The following is an 18143-nucleotide window of genomic DNA, read 5'->3' as shown; positions in this document are numbered from 1 at the left end:
CTCAACTACACCGGGGACAGAGAGCGGGGGGATAACTCACCTGCATCGTGGGGTTAGAGAGCGGGAGGGTAACACACCTGCACCGGGGTTAGAGAGCGGGGGAGGGGGGGGGGGGTAACTCACCTACACCGGGGATAGAGAGCGGTGGGGATAACTCAACTACACCGGGGATAGAGAGCGGTGGGGATAACTCAACTACACCGGGGATAGAGAGCGGGGGGGGGGATAACTCAACTACACCGGGGATAGAGAGCGGGGGGGGGGGGATAACTCAACTTCACCGGGGATAGAGAGCGGTGGGGGGGGATAACTCAACTACACCGGGGATAGAGAGGGGGGGGGGGGGGATAACTCAACTACACCGGGGATAGAGAGCGGGGGGGGAGAACTCAACAACACCGGGGATAGAGAGCGGGGGGGGGGGGGGGGATAACTCAACTACACCGGGGATAGAGAGCGGGGGGGGGGATAACTCAACTACACCGGGGATAGAGAGCGGGGGGGGGGGGGATAACTCAACTACACCGGGGATAGAGAGCGGGGGGGGGGATAACTCACCTACCCCAGGGATAGAGAGCGGGGGGGGGGTAACTCACCTACACCGGGGATAGAGAGCGGGGGGGGGGGGGGGGATAACTCAACTACACCGGGGATAGAGAGCGGGGGGGGGGATAACTCAACTACACCGGGGATAGAGAGCGGGGGGGGGGGGGATAACTCAACTACACCGGGGATAGAGAGCGGGGGGGGGGATAACTCACCTACCCCAGGGATAGAGAGCGGGGGGGGGGTAACTCACCTACACCGGGGATAGAGAGCGGGGGGGGGGGGATAACTCACCTACACCGGGGATAGAGAGCGGTGGGGATAACTCAACTACACCACAGATAGAGAGCGGGGGGGATAATAACTCAACTACACCGGGGATAGAGAGCGGGGGGGGGGGGGATAACTCAACTACACCACAGATAAAGAGCGGGGGGATAACTCACCTACACCACAGATAGAGAGCGGGGGGGGAGATAATAACTCACCTACACCGGGGATAGAGAGAGGGGGGGGGATAACTCACCTACACCAGGGATAGAGAGCAGGGGGGGGATAACTCACCTACACCAGGGATAGAGAGCAGGGGGATAACTCAACTACACCGGGGACAGAGGGCGGGGGGATAAGTCACCTACACCAGGGATAGAGAGCGGGGGGATAACTCACCTACACCGGGGATAGAGAGCGGGGGGATAACTCAACTACACCGGGGACAGAGAGCGGGGGGATAACTCACCTACACCGGGGACAGAGAGGGGGGAGGGGGGGTGCTTGCTTTGTGGTCGTATGTGTGTCTGTTTTTGTGTGGTCTATTTGGCAATGCATTTGTTTTATGCCTTGAATTGCCATGCCCCTGCTACTGTACCTACCAGGCTGTTTTCAGCCTGCCCACCAGTTGTTTGTTAACAGGGACACCTTGTTTTAGCCCTAAGTCGTAGCAAGTTAATGAAATCAGAGCGAGAGAGCTCATTCTTAATTCATAATAACTCTAAGTCCTGAAATAAAAGCATGGAGGCGTTCATCAGAGACAAATAACCTTGAGGGGAAAGCAGATGGGAAAAGAGCATTGTGTCATTTTGTTACTTTTATCTGATGGGACTTAATTAAATTCGCACCTCCAGAATAATTGGCACTGCGCTGTTTTCAGACAGACCTTCTCTCCCTCCCTACCTGGCCCTTTTGTGTTAACCAGAAATGAATTCATCACAAAGTGACCCCAACTTTTCAGCAACACATTTGTTTGCCTTTGTTTAATTAAATGTCCTCATAGGCTTCTATTCATTTTGTTTTGAAATGGTTTCCTGTAGATTTAGCATTGTCTATGCATTATTAGCATTGTCAGAATGTTTTCTTTCTACTGCTATGTTTATCTTGTGCATCATTACATTCATAGTCTCTTGTGACAGACTAGACTGGCCAGTGTACACGTGATTTGCATTCACGATAGTATAATCTACTTCAGAGAGAAGCCGCAGTTACTCACTGGTGTCTCCTCTGACCTTGACTGTCCTGTCCTCCCCCTAAATCCTCCTGGCCAACTCCTTTTCCTTCTGTCATCCTCCCCACCACCACCTGTCATCCTTGCCACCTCTTCCTCCTCTCTACCTCCTCTTCCTTCTCCTGTCCTCCTCCCCACCACCACCTGTCATCCTTCCCACCTCTTCCTCCTCTCTACCTCCTCTTCCTTCTCCTGTCCTACTTCCCACCTCCTATCTTTCTCCCTCCCCTGTTCTCCTCTTCGTCCCCACTCCTTCTTTGACTTCCTGGTCTGGTCTCCTCTTCAACCCTGGTACAACCCTCCTCATATTTATCATCACAGAACAGCACTGGTCCTGGCCCCTCCTCAGCAGAGAGGAACCACATACAGCAGATAGCAGCCAGCCAGGCAGCCAGGGTGACAGGCATCAGGGAGGAATTTTTCAAAGCTGTCATAACTAAACCGTGTGCTGGTGTCCATGACTGTGAAATATGGCCAGCCAACGCCCTCCGATATGATTAAGTGCTGTATAATCTTTTAATGGATTCAAACAAACTGAACTGAAATGCAGACACCTCAATGTGAAGCGATATGCATTAGATGGAGGAGTGGAGAAGTCAGGTCACAGAGGGCAGTTGGTCGTGCCTTTGTACAGGATATTATTGTAGCTGTCAGGTTTTTTCAACTATTGTTCTCTGATATTTACCCACTTTAATGGAAGGTAGGTGTGGGTTTGTGGAGAAATAGCTTTTGACTCTGATGGCTCCTATTAGTCATAATGCCAGAACAAAGCTGTGTGTGTGTGTGTGTGTGTGTGTGTGTGTGTGTGTGTGTGTGTGTGTGTGTGTGTGTGTGTGTGTGTGTGTGTGTGTGTGTGTGTGTGTGTGTGTGTGTGTGTGTGTGTGTGTGTGTGTGTGTGTGTGTGTGTGTGCTTGTGCGTCGTAAGTGTGTGTTGAGTGATGTTACTCAGTCGACTTACCTTCCAAAGTGGTGTGTGTGATTTTTGTTGGTTCCTTCAGAGCCCACCTACATTACGATGGCGCCCCCTACCTGCCAGTCATTAGAGAACTGCTCCCTGTCAGAGAAGGACTGCTTATACGGCTTCCGACAGAACCTGAACAGCTGTCGCACCTGCCACTGCAAGACACGTGAGTACTGGGCCATATTCATTAGAGTACACAGCGGAATACGTTTTAAAACGTTTTCCAATGTAAAACGAAAATGTGAGTTTCTTATTACACAAATCCATTTTCTTCCGTTTGGTTCACGACGTGGTTTGGTCTGACGTCTCGGTCAGTAAAGCCTGTTTTGCAATATATCTATTATTTCCTCTCACCGGATTGGTTTATACAGAGGACAGAACTCGCCCTGGGCCAATGACATTGAGACATTGTTTGTCTGGTGTTCTTTCTCTCCTTCCTGACTGTCTGACTGTTTCTATGACTATACCTGTCTGGGACATTATCAGACATGGATTAATGGAACACTGAGGGCAGACTCAGACATCTTGAAAGGGTTTTTAAAAACAAAGATGTTTAATGTTTTGTATCCCTGCCTGTCAGAAAAGAGCATTATCATAAGTCATGACTTCTGAGTTTCAATAACAATTCCTCATTTTGAGTATCTCTCAATGAAGACATATTGATATGTAAATGAGTTAATGCACCTCTACGCCATTGCCACAGATCATAAAAGAATAAGTGGACTTTTAGAACTATTAAATGACTGTTAGGTTTTGGCTATAAACTGATGTCTGATGTGTTTCTGTCTGTGTCTTCCCTACAGGAGAAGAGCTGTGCAGTGCCCTGACCTCTGACTGTACCCTGAAGTGTCCATTCGGCCTGCAGACAGATGCCCACGGCTGTGACGTATGTCAGTGTCGCCCCAGACCCAAGAAGTGTAAGGCTGTGGTTTGTGACAAGGCTTGCCCCTTCGGATTCATGTAAGACAGCACTTCTCTCTCTCTCTCTCCCTCCCCCCCTCCCTCCCTCCCTCCCTCCCTCCCTCCCTCCCTCCCTCCCTCTACCTCCGTCCTTCTTCCTCTCCCGCTGTCTTTACCGACACTCTACCCACTCAGACACACTTAATAACAAACATGCTGATTCCCTGCTCTCACACAATTATCATATAGTTTTCATTCCAGCGCCCCACGCTTTGAAATATGAAGCGGTTCAAAATCGGCGTCGTTTCAGAGTAAACGATGCCTACTTTTGCCAGTCCCTTTCAGCCGTTATAAAGCAGTAGATCTTCACAGAGCTAGACAGACTGACAGATGGTCAATTGTAATTGAAATGGCGGCTCCTTCACACGTACGTCACAAATTACCCTGGTTACATGCTTTGCCTGTTATGCTTAAGTGAGTTGTACTCCTAAACGGACAAAATTAGAACTTTTTCCTTCTCCACAACTCATTTTGGCTAAACCGGCATCGCGTGTGCAGTTGACAGCTTCACCCAGGTTACTGATTGGGTTTTCTGTGTTGCTGTTGCACACCGTAAAGGATAGCCTCTGATAGTGAAACTGAAGGGCTAATCTTCTAACAGGATGTTCTTTTAGCTTCTCCAAATGCATCTGGCCCCTAGTACCGTGCATGTAGGCTCACCAGACCGAATACACGGATTTCCGTTTACACAGAGGTACATCAGTAATAAATCATTTATTACAGCTTTCACTAAGGAATCTTGTCTGCAGGTTAAGAAGGTATACACACACACATGCTCATACCTCCTATGCGTGCTGTGCATAAAAATTCACGTGTAGAGCTATAAAACAAAAGCTTTGATATACAGCACTGTATAAAAATGGACAATTACAGCACATGCCCAACAGCCATACCACCTTCTGATTAAATTAGTTTGAAAATAACAAAAATATTATAGTATGACTCAATCTCAGTCTCCATTTGATGAGCTTGTAGATCATTTCCCCCCCCACATCAGCTCTACTGATTTATTACATTACCATAGTTAGAGAAGCAGATAATGTGTGTCAGCGGTTCAGAATGGTTCCGGATATATGTCTAACTCACTTCCGGACCCCTAAGGCTCCTTCACTCCCAGCCAAGTTAAAAGGTACAATCTGCAATAGTTACTGATGTTAAATGGTCATTTTAATGAATGATATATTGACTATTGAAGAATGTAACTTATAATCGCCTCACAAGCTCATAGTACAACTGTCTTACCCCATCAGAAGCCAAAATATAAAGTTGTTTCACGGAATAGATTTATAGCGGGGCTGATGTTTTGCTGAAACACTAATTACAGTTTGTGGCTTTAAAAGGACAATCTGCAGTTACTACTATCTATTTTTGGACAAAAAATAATGATACATACCCATTGATTCTTGGAGAATATAACTTCATGAGCTTAGATAAGACTGTCATACCCCATCAAAACCCAAAATATAAGATTTCTTTACTCCAATGTTTCTAAACAAAGTAAATTGTATGACCGGATGACCGCTTTGTTTCAACTGCAGATTGCTCGTTTAAAGACCGCTTCTCCCCTAGTCCCTTGTAGTAATAGTAGTACACCTTCTCTTTCATAACAGATTTTCTAGTGGGCAGCTAGCAGCTTTTCTATAAGGCCCTGGGGAGGCCGGTCCACCTGCACTATAATCCATCTGCCCTGTATCTTAACTGCGGTGTGGACCAACCAGCCAGCTGGCCTGCTAGGAATTATTATGACAGAATAGTTATGGATATGACAGAGAGTAAAACGCTTAGGTGGCAGGCAGTGTCCTGTCCACACATTTACCTTCCTATCATAAACTAAACTCTCCCTCAACAATAGTCTGTCACATACAGTAAAGGTGTTACTCGACTGGTCTGTGCCTGCATTGAACCAATCGTTGCTCTCTCTCACCCTCTCTCTCTCGCTCTCTCTCTCTGTCTCTCTCTCTCATCTCCCTTCCTCTCTTCCTCTCTCCCCCTCTCGCTCCCTTCCTCTCTCTCCCCCTATCTTTCTCCCATTCCTTTCTCATGAATGAGTGTGCACGGCGTGAATGCTTGCATCTAAGATTCTAATTTTAGATATCTATTTATGCGCCGCCAAAGTTATAGCTTACACCCTATGTTCGAGCAGCAAAGTGTTTAGTTTGAATAATTCAATGGGCCGCCGTCTCCTCTCCGTACAGACTCTATTGATATTCCCCACAACTGAAATGGCCCTTGATAGCTCCTTATCACCAAACCAAATGTGGATTGTACATGGCTGTTCCTCCTCAATCTTATTATTCATGAGATAAGAGAGTGGGCAGGAGAGGGAGGATGGTAGGAGGAGAGGGAGGGAGGGATGAAGAGGGGGAGGATGGAGGGATAGAGGAGGGCCTGGATGGGATAGAGGGGATTTGGAACGTGAATTTTTATTTAGGAAAGGAAAGGTGCCCTGCTCTGTCTGGTCAGATCAGCGAGCCACAGAGCGAAGCGTTTGTTTGATACGTCCCCATGGCCAGTCATTTGTGCCATCTGTTGACACGCGTGTGAACACACACAACACCTCTTTCTCACACACACACACACACACACACACACACACACACACACACACACACACACACACACACACACACACACACACACACACACACACACACACACTCTTATCTCTGTCCTTGTTTTAACTGATGACATTGGTGCTGCACACTGCCTGTCTCTGATATGCAAATGTTTGTGTGACTGTTTGCTATGTGTTTACCTCTCTATGCAATGGCAAAAACCATGTCAAACTAATGACACAGATACCATGGCAAACAAACTTTTGCTGTTGTAAATTAAAGCATGTCACACAAACAAACACAATGGCAAACTAAAAGTTGACGGGCGTCATCTGTAATCAGTGCTGTTGTTTTATTGAGGTGAGAGATGAAACCATCACAGCTTAATATTCTCACTTTCACTATAGACCACTGTAGCATGCACCGTCTTATTTTAGCACAATTTTCTGTCATTCATGTTTTTCCTGTCAATTTAATGGCACGGTATTCTGGCTATTTATTCAACTGCTATTGATGTGTGATTACCATTTTACAGTGTGATTTGGTATATTGTTTTTCCGTAGGCTGAAGTACAAGCACTGTTGTAAGCTGCTGCTAAAAATAAATGTAAAAAACGATGAGGGTTTGCCAGTTAGTTTGGTTTTGGCACCAAACATTCTGTTTGCGGCTCAAATCAAATTGTATTTGTCACGTGTATGGTAAACAACAGGCGCAGACTAACAGTGAAATTCCTATGTACGTCTCCTTTTCCAACAATGCAAAGTTAAGATGAAGATAAAAAATACAATACAAAATAGAAATAGTGACACGAGGAATAAATACACAGGGAATAACGAATAACAATAACAAGTAAAAGTAACATGGATAGATACAGGCAGTACCAGTACCAAGTCAATGCACAGGGGTACGAGTGTGTGTGTGGCGTCAGTATGCATGTTTGCGCGTGCTATGTGTGTTTGAGGTGTGAGTGTATGTAGTGTGTGTGTTGGGATGTCAGTGTAAGTATGTAGGGTCAATGCAGTTAGTCCGGGTAGCCATTTGATTAGCTATTTAGCAGTCTTGTTTAGTAGTATTATGACTTGGGGGTAGAAGCTGTTCAGGTTCCTGTTGGTTCCAGACTTGGTGTACTGGTGTCGCTTGCCGTGCAATAGCTGAGAGAACAGCAATAGAGTCTATTCTAGTCTTACTCTGACACTGCCTGGAGTAGAGGTCTTGGATGGCAGGGAGCTCGCCCCTCTGTTTCCTGTAGTCCACTACCAGCTCATTTGCCTTGCTGGCATTGAGGGAGAGGTTGTTGCCCTGGTCTCTGACCTCCTCCCTATAGGCTGTCTCATTGTCGTCGTTGATCAGTCCTACCACTGTTGTGTCGTCAGCAAACTTGATGATAGTGTTGGAGTCGTGCGTGGCCATGCAGTCCTGGAAAACAGGGAGTACAGGAGGGGACACCCTTGAGGGGGTAGAAACTGTTCAGGGTCCTGTTGATGGTCAGCATGACGGATGTGTTGTGAAGTGAAAATGGTGTTCAATAGTGAGCTGCATTTGTTGATTAAAAATATAACTACAAAGTGATCACTTATGATCATTAACAATAAAGTTAAGCTAAAGAAATGTAAATGCTTACTTTATTTGTCCTCGTAGGCTAATTGTAGAGGGGTCCTTCATGTTTCCTGGTCGGAGATTGTGACAGGCAAACGGAAGGGTGGTCAAGAGCTCAACTGTGTTGTGGTTCATGCAAACATGTTGATTTTCCCGGGGGAGGAGTGAAGTGTGAAATGGTACAATATGTTCCATGATGAAATGCATTATGGGTACAATGTATTCTTAAACCTTTCATATCCTGTTTTGGCGGGAAAGTCAGACTATACTGTAGGCCTACTTGCCGCAGCTCATGCACATTGCTGTCAGGCATTATTGATGCTTGGGTTAGGTCAGTGCAGTGACTTATGTTGCTCTTCTTCCTATTGTTGCTCTTTGTACGTATGTTAAGCACTTTTGGTGCCTATTTATTGTCAACATTGCCTATAAAAGCCCAAACCTTTGGCAGAAAAACTGATGTCCTTTCTGCCTCCTCACTGCAACACCCACCGTGATGGCCATTTTGGCCACCCTCACGGCTGTGATCTATAACCAGTGATGCTTCGCATAGCCACGCTAGCTTTGTCCAGAGTGGCTCGTCATGTGGTTGCTAGCAAGCCAACAGCATGCTAGGTTGTGCTAGGTATCAAGAGCCAATCTAGCAGGGGCTAGAAGCTATAGTGAGCTTCGATCGGTGTATTGCGCCGCGATATCGCTGAGTATTTGCATAACATTTAGCTTTCTCCCTGTTCACGCCCCCACGCCATTTTCGCATTGTCCAACGGTCCCCCAGACACTTCGCTTCTCATCACTTTACTTTCAATGAAAATTAATGGCCTTCGTTGTTTTATCACCTGACATCATCCCTAGTGGACATGGGCCGTCACACTCAGCAAAGGTGGATTTTATAGGCTCTTCATTTCAGATACTGTAGCATATACTATAGAAATTAGGACCTATTTTTTCCAACCTTGTGAATAAGTGATGTTAACCTCTCTCTCCTCTACTCCCATCAGAAAGAACAAGCATGGTTGTGATATCTGCCGCTGTAAGAAGTGTCCAGAGTTACCTTGTGACAAACCCTGTCCAATGGGCTTCCAGCAGGACGAGTTGGGCTGCCTGAAGTGCCAGTGCAGAGGTGAGTGCCATCTATTGATAACCTTTGATACTTTTGCCTTCATAATTTAGATGCTGCTAATAAAATACCAAAGTTCTCCAAACTCTCTCCTCTCTTTCCCCTGTCAGACTTGGAGAACCACTACCAGTACCTAAACCTTATAACTATTCTGCTGTCAGCGTTTTCTTGTTTCACATATTACACCCATAGAGAGTTGTCTGGAGTAGTCTCTTGCTGCCAGACAGGCCATCTGGTTATTATTTTTGTTCTCATCATAGTCAGCTACCTTCACCATCAGAAAGAACCAAACTTTTGTTGTGATGGATGTTGAGGATATAGAATATGACTAAGGATGTGTCATGAAAGGCAACCTATTCCCTTAATAGTATACTACTTTTGATGGGCTCTGGTCAAAAGTAGTACACTATATAGGGAATAGGGTGCCATTTGAGATATATTGTTACATCTTTGGTGTGACCAGATGGCAGGCTGGGGTCATCTCCTCCACACAGATCTATTATTGATACTTCTCTTGTGTTCTGCTGTGATTTGCACTAAATAATGAACTCCCTATCAAATATTAATGAATGAGGGTTCAAAACATATCTCTTTTAATGAGAAAAACGTTTAAATCTGTCTTTCTTTTGAATTGGTAAAATTGGGCATCCGTCCCCGTATGGCTCAGAATCTCCGACAGGATTTTAATCAATGTGTTTTTTTCTCTCCCTGACAATGATTTGTTCCTGGTTGGCCTCTGATCCTGTAAGCCAGTCAGTGATTGGTCCGCCTAACACTGTACACTCTTAGAAAAAAGGGAATCATAAAAGGTTCTTCAAAGAGTTTTCCTATGGGGACAGGTTCTAGATGGCACCTTTTCTCTAAGAGTGTACTTTACAGTGTAAGGGTTAGGGTTATGCTGGTAGTTGTATCTCTAAAACGTGTCCTCTTCCAGACCAGAGCTCCTCATCAGTCGCCCCATCAGTGAAAAAGGGCTCATGTCTGTCCATGGATGGAAGACGGCACGAGAATGGGGAGAACTGGCACGATGGCTGCCGGGACTGTTACTGCCACAGTGGCAGGGAGATGTGTACCCTCATCTCGTGCCCCGTGCCAGCCTGCGACAGCCCTGCCATACGGGCTGGACAGTGCTGCCCATCCTGCCCAGGTAAGGAAACCTAAAACAACCTTATGAAATAAGGAAACAACTGTGCACTTGTAGTAGGCTATTCTTAGAAAGAATGGTTGGTGTGTATACTGGAAATCATCTTACAGCTGAAATTCTTCTGAAAAGATATTGCCGATTTTCCCATCTTCTTCATTGTTTCATAGGTGATACTGTTGATAATACAGTACATACTAATGAAAAAGCTGTTTCCAATATGTTTCACCTTTGACCCTGTGCTCACTCTTCCATTCTCCTCCCTCAGATGAGCCTAGTTCCCACAAGCCAGACCTGGGGGACTCGTCAGTGTGTCTGGCACCGGGGGGAGAGTACTTTGTGGAGGGGGAGACGTGGAACATCGACGCCTGCACCCAGTGCACCTGTCACAGTGGGCGTGTCCTGTGTGAGACAGAGGTGTGCCCGCCCTTGCTCTGCCAGAGCCCAATCAGAACGCAAGACTCCTGCTGCCCTCACTGCCCAGGTGAGTTTGAGTAGCCGTTGGTTATTCAAGTTGGCTTCGAAACACTATGGGTCTTTGAGTCTCTATATACAGTATCTGAGTCTGTGTGGCAACTATAATATTATGTTGTAATAGAGAACGGCAGCCTCATCATTATGCTTAAACGCAGCCTAAGCCCTAAGCCATATATATATATATATATATATATATATATATATATATATATATATATATATATATATATATATATATATATATATATAAGGTAGAGATGAATGTGAAAGGGGATAGTGTCTCAGGATAGTCTTAACTGAGCTGAGGTCCTAAAGTAAATTATAGCTGCAAAGACCTGGCATTGAGAGAGATGCTATTGTAATGTTTACTATTTGCCTTGGCTCTATTTCCAATACAACAATACGGCTGCACAAAGATAGTATGCCTGGCATAACAAACTAGAGAGGGATGGCCAAATGTTTATGCCAGAGAGAGAGAGAGAGGGGGACAGAGGGGAAAGAGAGAGAGACACTGGGAGAGAACAAGAATGAGAGAGAGAGAGAGAGAGAGAGAGAGAGAGAGAGAGAGAGAGAGAGAGAGAGAGAGAGAGAGAGAGAGAGAGAGAGAGAGGGAGAGAGAGAGAGGGGGACACAGAGGGGAAAGAGAGAGAGACACTGGGAGAGAACAAGAATGAGAGAGAGAGAGAGAGAGAGAGAGAGAGAGTAAATAGTCCAGAATCAAACTATGTAGAGAGAGAGCAAGTAAAAAGAAAAGAATGTGCATAATGCATAAGTTATGGAGCTCGAGACATGAATAGTGCATGAGGAAATGGAGACATAGCAAACCAAACCAAACATGAAACAGACAGGGGTGCTTTGGGCCTTTGTCAGAGTAAAACAGTGTAACAGCACAGAGATGCCTGGAAGGCCACCAACTCAACTCTCACATGGATATTTAAAGATGCACTATGCACTATGCAGAAATCGCTCCGCATTTTCTGGTTGCTAAAATTTGAATAGTTCACCTAATTTCAGTTTGCGACAAAACAAGCAAGTATAGTGTAGAGAATCATTGTACCATCTAAACCACGGGGAAATATATTAGTATAGAAATAGTGCACATAGAACAGATTTACCGCTTCTTAGACTTGCTTTCAATGAGAATGACAGATCTATAACTCACATTTATATGTGAATTTGGTCGGGTCGCCCAAAAAGTTACATGTTGCATCTTTAAGCTGTTTGTTTGAGATGTTTTAACTGAATATACCAAAGACGCAAAGATGAACATTCTACCATTTGAATGTCATCAATATATTAAGCCCTGGAATCCAACCCATGTATTCTTGTCAGATGAACCAGTTCTTTGGTGCTCTGTTGGCTTCCAAGAGCTACAGTCACATCTAAAGAACACATCTTTGAAAGCATACCTGACTGAGTCAGTTGATCCTGACTGTGTGTTTCTCCCTCTCTCCTCTACAGACGAGCCCATTACTCCCCAGTCTCCCAGTAATGACAGCATGCCCAGCTACTGCAGGAACGAGGAGGGAGACATCTTCCTGGCAGCAGAGTCCTGGAAGCCCAACACCTGCTCCAGCTGTGTGTGTCTGGACGGTCAGATCAGCTGCTTCTCAGAGTCCTGCCCGCCCGTTGGCTGTGCCAGGCCCGTGCTACGCAAAGGACAGTGCTGCCCCTATTGCCTCGGTATGCTGCACACACACATGCAGGGACACACACACACACAGATAATTGGACCTACCTGTATTATAGACAATGTGGGGAGATAAGCAGAGTAAGCAGGTTTTACTATCCTTGTGGGGACATTTCGCAGGTACCCACAAGGAAAAAGGCTATTTTAGGCTTAGTGGTTAGGTTTAGGGTTAGGGTTACAATTAGGGTTAGGGTTACAATTATAGTTAGGAGTTAGGCGTTAAGGGTAGGGTTATGTTAATGTTAAGGGTTAGGATTTTAATAGGATTTTAAATGGGAACAAATTGTTTGGTCCCCACTAGGATGGTAAAACAAACGTGTGTGCTGGTGTGCATGTGTACGTGCATGTGTACGTGCATGTGTGTGTGCATGTCTGTGTGTGTATGTGTGTCTGCATGTGTGTCTGTGTTTGCGTGTTTACTGAATGAGTATCTTCCATATGTTTACCTGTCCCCAAGGTTGATCCTATTTGATCTTCTCCCGTGTCTCCTGACAGATGCCACACCGCGAGCCGTGTGCCACTTCAATGGGAAGACATATGCAGACGAGGAGCGCTGGGACATAGACAGCTGTACACACTGCTACTGCCTTCAGGGACAGACCCTCTGCTCTACTGTCAGCTGCCCCGCCCTGCCATGCCACCAACCCACCATAGTGGAGGGCAGCTGCTGCCCCATGTGTTCAGGTGTGTGTTCAGGTGTGTGTGTGTGTGTGTGTGTGTGTGTGTGTGTGTGTGTGTGTGTGTGTGTGTGTGTGTGTGTGTGTGTGTGTGTGTGTGTGTGTGTGTGTGTGTGTGTGTGTGTGTGTATTTGTTGCCGTTCACTCTCATTGCCTCTAATGAATTCCTTCCCCCTCAAACATACAGTACACACACACGCACGTGTTCACACTCCCTTGCAATATTACTTAAGCAATAAGGCACGAGGGGGTGTTTATTGGCCATATACCACAAACCCCCAAGGTGCCTTATTGCTATTATAAACCGGTTACCAACATAATTTGAGCAGTAAAAATAAATGTTTCGTCATACCTGTGGTATACGGTCTGATATACCACGGCTTTCAGACAATCAGCATTCAGGGCTCGAACCACACAGTTTATAATGCTATTAATAACATAGCATTGTTGAATACTCATTTCTGATTGGCTTGAAAGGCATTCTAGAGCATGCATTATTTCCCTACAACACACGGTATATCAGCACAGTAGAATTCAATGGCTATAGTTCATTCTTACATGTTCTATATTTGAGCTGCATTTGAAAGCAAAAGTCGAAGTGAAAACATTATTGGCATTGTTAAATAATAGCAAGCTAGGACTGAAGATTTGGTTAGCTAAACGAGCAAGTCTGTTTGTTTGGTTACCAAGGCATCCACTGTAGCTATCTAGTAAACTTGCTAGCTACTTCAGTGGATGTTGAACACATTTCTACCTGCAAATGAAAACATTTCTGGCAGTAAATGTGTTAAATTATAGCCACGGTATAAAATGGATAACTAGGGGCTCTATGCGTTCTCTGGAAAAGAATGCAACTCTGTGGAAGGTTAGATCCACTCTGCTAGAAGGCATTGCACCTCATTGATTTTACCTTGTGTATATTCCCTTCACTACTTTGAAAGAAGGACTATAAAAGAGTGCAGATGTCCACCCATTGATGTTGCTATGTATTCACACCATGTCCCTCAAATATTTATTTGGTTGACTGTTAAGTAATGAGTTGAGTAGTTGAGGAGGACAACCACAGCAAACACACCTTCATTGATATTAATAGTTGAATGGAGGGATTAGGGTTTTACTGGGCTGTGTGGTGAATTAACATGCATTGCTATGGCTAGGAAATGGCATTGATCATAGCTCCCTCTCTGTTCTCTATGTCACTGCTCGGCCCTGGATCGATGAGATGCAGCAGTAGTGTAATTATAAAACTCACAGCAGAGCTCTGAGGAGAACGCCACTGCCCGGAATTCACACCCGCTGGGTTCAAAAACTATTAGAAATCATTTCAAATAATTTATCTACTCTTGATTGAGCTTGGCTGACTTAATGGAACCAATAGAGTAGTGCCGAAAGTGAAAATCCCGCCCACCTGGCACTCTAGGCAGACTAGAGTAAAGCACAAAGTATTTGAAAGGAAACAAACACAGGTCTGCTCCACTGCCCCCATAACGGCAGCTGTGGTTGTGGACCCTAACAATAGCTGGTTGAACAGTTGGAGAAAAGGCAGACGAAGATGAGACAGTGTAATTTAATCCCTAGATGAGATTGGGTGGAGATGAAATGCATAACATCCCCTCTTTTCTCAGAATCAGGCTCAATTAATAAAAAGCCAAAGGTCCCTCACTCACCACTCACTGTTATTTCAATACCTCTTCTCATTATTATTCCTCTCTCTCTCTCTCTCTCTCTCTCTCTCTCTCTCTCTCTCTCATCTTTACCTAACCACGTGTTTCCATATTATGTTACCTCATAGAGATGTACGCACCAGCCCCCACCAACGTGCCCATCGAGAAGACAGACCAACATGGAGACAGGAACCAGCCTGCCTGGCCCACACGCAGTGAAAATGACATCATGCCCCAGTTCAGAGGTCAGAGTTCAAATCACTCACTTCCTGGTCTGTCATGCTGCTAAAAAAAGCTCCCCTACTCCACAACTCACACACCAAACAAATGATTCCCATTCAAAATGGTATTTTCCCTAACCCTTAACTTAACCCTAACATTAACCCTAACGCCTAACCCTAAACCTAACCTGTGATCCTAAATCTAACGCTAATTGTAACCCTAACTCTAAACCTAACCCCTAAGCCTAAAATAGCCCTTTTCCTTGTGGGGACCGGCGAAATGTCCACACTTGTCCCAATATGAGGATTTTTGTTCCACACAATGATAGTAAAACCAAACACACACACACACACATATATATACTTGATACATCCCCATCATTAGCAGGTGCAGTGGGGGAGAGGAATCTAGAGTGTCTGTCTCCTTGGTGCTGCTCTAGCTGCTAAATGTTTTTGCAGACGTCCATATGTAACTCTTCATCCAGGAGCAGAGTCTGCTCTTTCCTTTTAACTGCAATCTAGGGACTGATTCAATTCTCCATAACTCTGCTATGCCAAAACATGTCTAGTGTTGTTGGAGTGTTGCTGGGAGGATACCACATTATTGTTTCGTTTCTAGCACACTTATGTTATGAATTGATACACATACCGCGTGAGGTTACAACAGCCGTTCTTTAAGACATAAAAAAGTATTTTCTGAAATCCTACACTGCACCTACCAACGGTATGAGGATTATATATAAACATGCCTACATCCCATGATAAAGTAAGGTTTGAGTCTCATAATGTTTGTGTGTTCCCTTTGTCACAGGGGACTTTGGTAGTCTCCAAATGCCCTATCTGGATGGGAAGACCCCAGTTCCCAGTGAGGACACCAAACTGCACTCTGTGGCATGGGTGGCACTGCCCATCGTCATGATGCTCTTCACCATCACAGCTCTGCTCTACGTCAACCAGAAGAAGCAGTGGATCCCTGTGCTCTGCTATCGCACCCCCACTAAGGTAGGGGGAGACATTACCCATATTTACAGTGCATTCGGAAAGTATTAAAAAAATGTTTTACCTTACAGCCTTATTCTATAATGGATTAAATATAAATATATTGTTTCCCTCATCAATCTACACATAATACCCCATAATGACAAAGCAAAAACAGGTTTTTAGACATTTTAGCTAATTTATAAAAAATAAAAAATGTAAATATCTTAAGTCATAAATCTTGACCCCTACAAATCAGCTGGGATAGACAATCTGGACCCTCTCTTTCTAAAATGATCTGCCGCAATTGTTGCAACCCCTATTACTAGCCTGTTCAACCTCTCTTTCTTATCGTCTGAGATCCCTAAAGATTGGAAAGCTCTAGACCCAAACTGTTACAGACCTATATCCATCCTACCCTGCCTTTCTAAAGTCTTCGAAAGCAAACTGAACAAACAGATCACCGACCATTTCGAATCCCACCGTACCTTCTCCGCTATGCAATCTAGTTTCCGAGTTGGTCATGGGTGCACCTCAGCCACGCTCAAGGTCCTAAACAATATCATAGCCGCTATCGATAAAAGACAATACTGTGCAGCCGTATTCATCAACCTGGCCAAGGCTTTCGACTCTGTCAATCACCGCATTCTTATCGGCAGACTCAACAGCCTTGGTTTCTCAAATGACTGCCTCGCCTGGTTCACCAACTACTTCTCTGATAGAGTTCAGTGTGTCAAATCGGAGGGCCTGTTGTCCAGACCTCTGGCAGTCTCTATGGGGGTGCCACAGGGTTCAATTCTCGGGCCAAATCTTTTCTCTGTATACATCAATGATGTCGCTTTTGCTGCTGGTGATTCTCTGATCCACCTCTATGCAGACGACACCATTCTGTATACTTCTAGCCCTTCTTTGGCACTGCATTAACAAACCTCCAGACGAGCTTCAATGCCATACAACACTCCTTCCGTGGCCTCCAACTGCTCTTACATGCAAGCAAAACTAAATGCATGCTCTTCAACCGATCGCTGCCTGCACCCGCCCACCCGTCTAGCAGCACTACTCTGGACGGTTCTGACTTAGAATATGTGGACAACTACAAATACCTAGGTGTCTGGTTACACTGTAAACTCTCCTTCCAGACTCACATTAAGCATCTCCAATCCAAAGTTAAATCTAGAATCGGCTTTCTATTTCGCAACAAAGCCTCCTTCACTCATGCTGCCAAACATACCCTCGTAAAACTGACTACCCTGCCGATCCTTGACTTCGGTGATGTCATTTACAAAATAGCCTCCAACATTCTACTCAGCAAATTGGATGTAGTCTATCACAGTGCCATCCATTTTGTCACCAAATCCCCATATACTACCCACCACTGCGACCTGTATGCTCTCGTTGGCTGGCCTTCGCTTCGTATTCGTCGCCAAACCCACTATCTCCAGGTCATCTATAAGTCTTTGCTAGGTAAAGTCCTGCCTTATCTCAGCTCACAGGTCACCATAGTACCACCTACCCATAGCACGCGCTCCAGCAGGTATATTTCACTGGTCACCCCCAAAGCCAACTCCTTGTTTGGCCACCTTTCCTTCCAGTTCTCTGCTGCCAATGACTGGAACGAATTGCAAAAATCCCTGAAGCTGGAGACTTATCTCCCTCACTAACTTTAAGCATCAGCTGTCAGAGCAGCTTACCGATCATTGCACCTGTACATAGTCCATCTGTAAATAGCCCACCCATATCATATATAATCCCCATATTGTTATTTTTTTGCTCCTTTGCACCCCAGTATTTCTACTTGCACATTCATCTTCTGCACATCTATCACTCCAGTGTTTAATTGCTAAATTGTAATTATTTCGCCACTACGGCCTATATATTGCCTTACCTCCCGTACTACATTTGCACATACTGTATATAGACTTTTCTATTGTGTTATTGACTGTATCTTTGTTTATCCCATGTGTAACCCTGTGTTGTTTGTGTCGCACTGCTTTGCTCTATCTTTGCCAGGTCGCAGTTGTCAATGAGAACTTGTTCTCAACTGGCCTACTGTACCTGGTTA

At 45.1% G+C, this 18143-nt stretch overlaps 1 protein-coding gene across 2 annotated transcripts in view; it reads left to right on the top strand.

Moving 5' to 3' along the window:
• The window catches only part of LOC129811860 (cysteine-rich motor neuron 1 protein), a 127135-nt gene that overhangs the window by 103002 nt on the left and 5990 nt on the right, over positions 1–18143 (top strand). For both annotated transcript variants that reach the window (XM_055863541.1, XM_055863542.1), the window contains exons 8-16: positions 3046–3174; positions 3812–3968; positions 9115–9236; positions 10168–10380; positions 10643–10858; positions 12313–12534; positions 13037–13225; positions 15011–15127; positions 15915–16105. In XM_055863541.1, coding sequence (XP_055719516.1) covers positions 3046–3174; positions 3812–3968; positions 9115–9236; positions 10168–10380; positions 10643–10858; positions 12313–12534; positions 13037–13225; positions 15011–15127; positions 15915–16105 — 1556 coding nt within the window. The remainder of the gene's footprint in view (positions 1–3045; positions 3175–3811; positions 3969–9114; positions 9237–10167; positions 10381–10642; positions 10859–12312; positions 12535–13036; positions 13226–15010; positions 15128–15914; positions 16106–18143) is intronic.

This window comes from Salvelinus fontinalis, chromosome 15, assembly GCF_029448725.1.
Source record: "Salvelinus fontinalis isolate EN_2023a chromosome 15, ASM2944872v1, whole genome shotgun sequence".
Classification (NCBI taxonomy): Eukaryota; Metazoa; Chordata; class Actinopteri; order Salmoniformes; family Salmonidae; genus Salvelinus; species Salvelinus fontinalis.
This window is presented reverse-complemented; position numbering and strand designations above follow the sequence as displayed.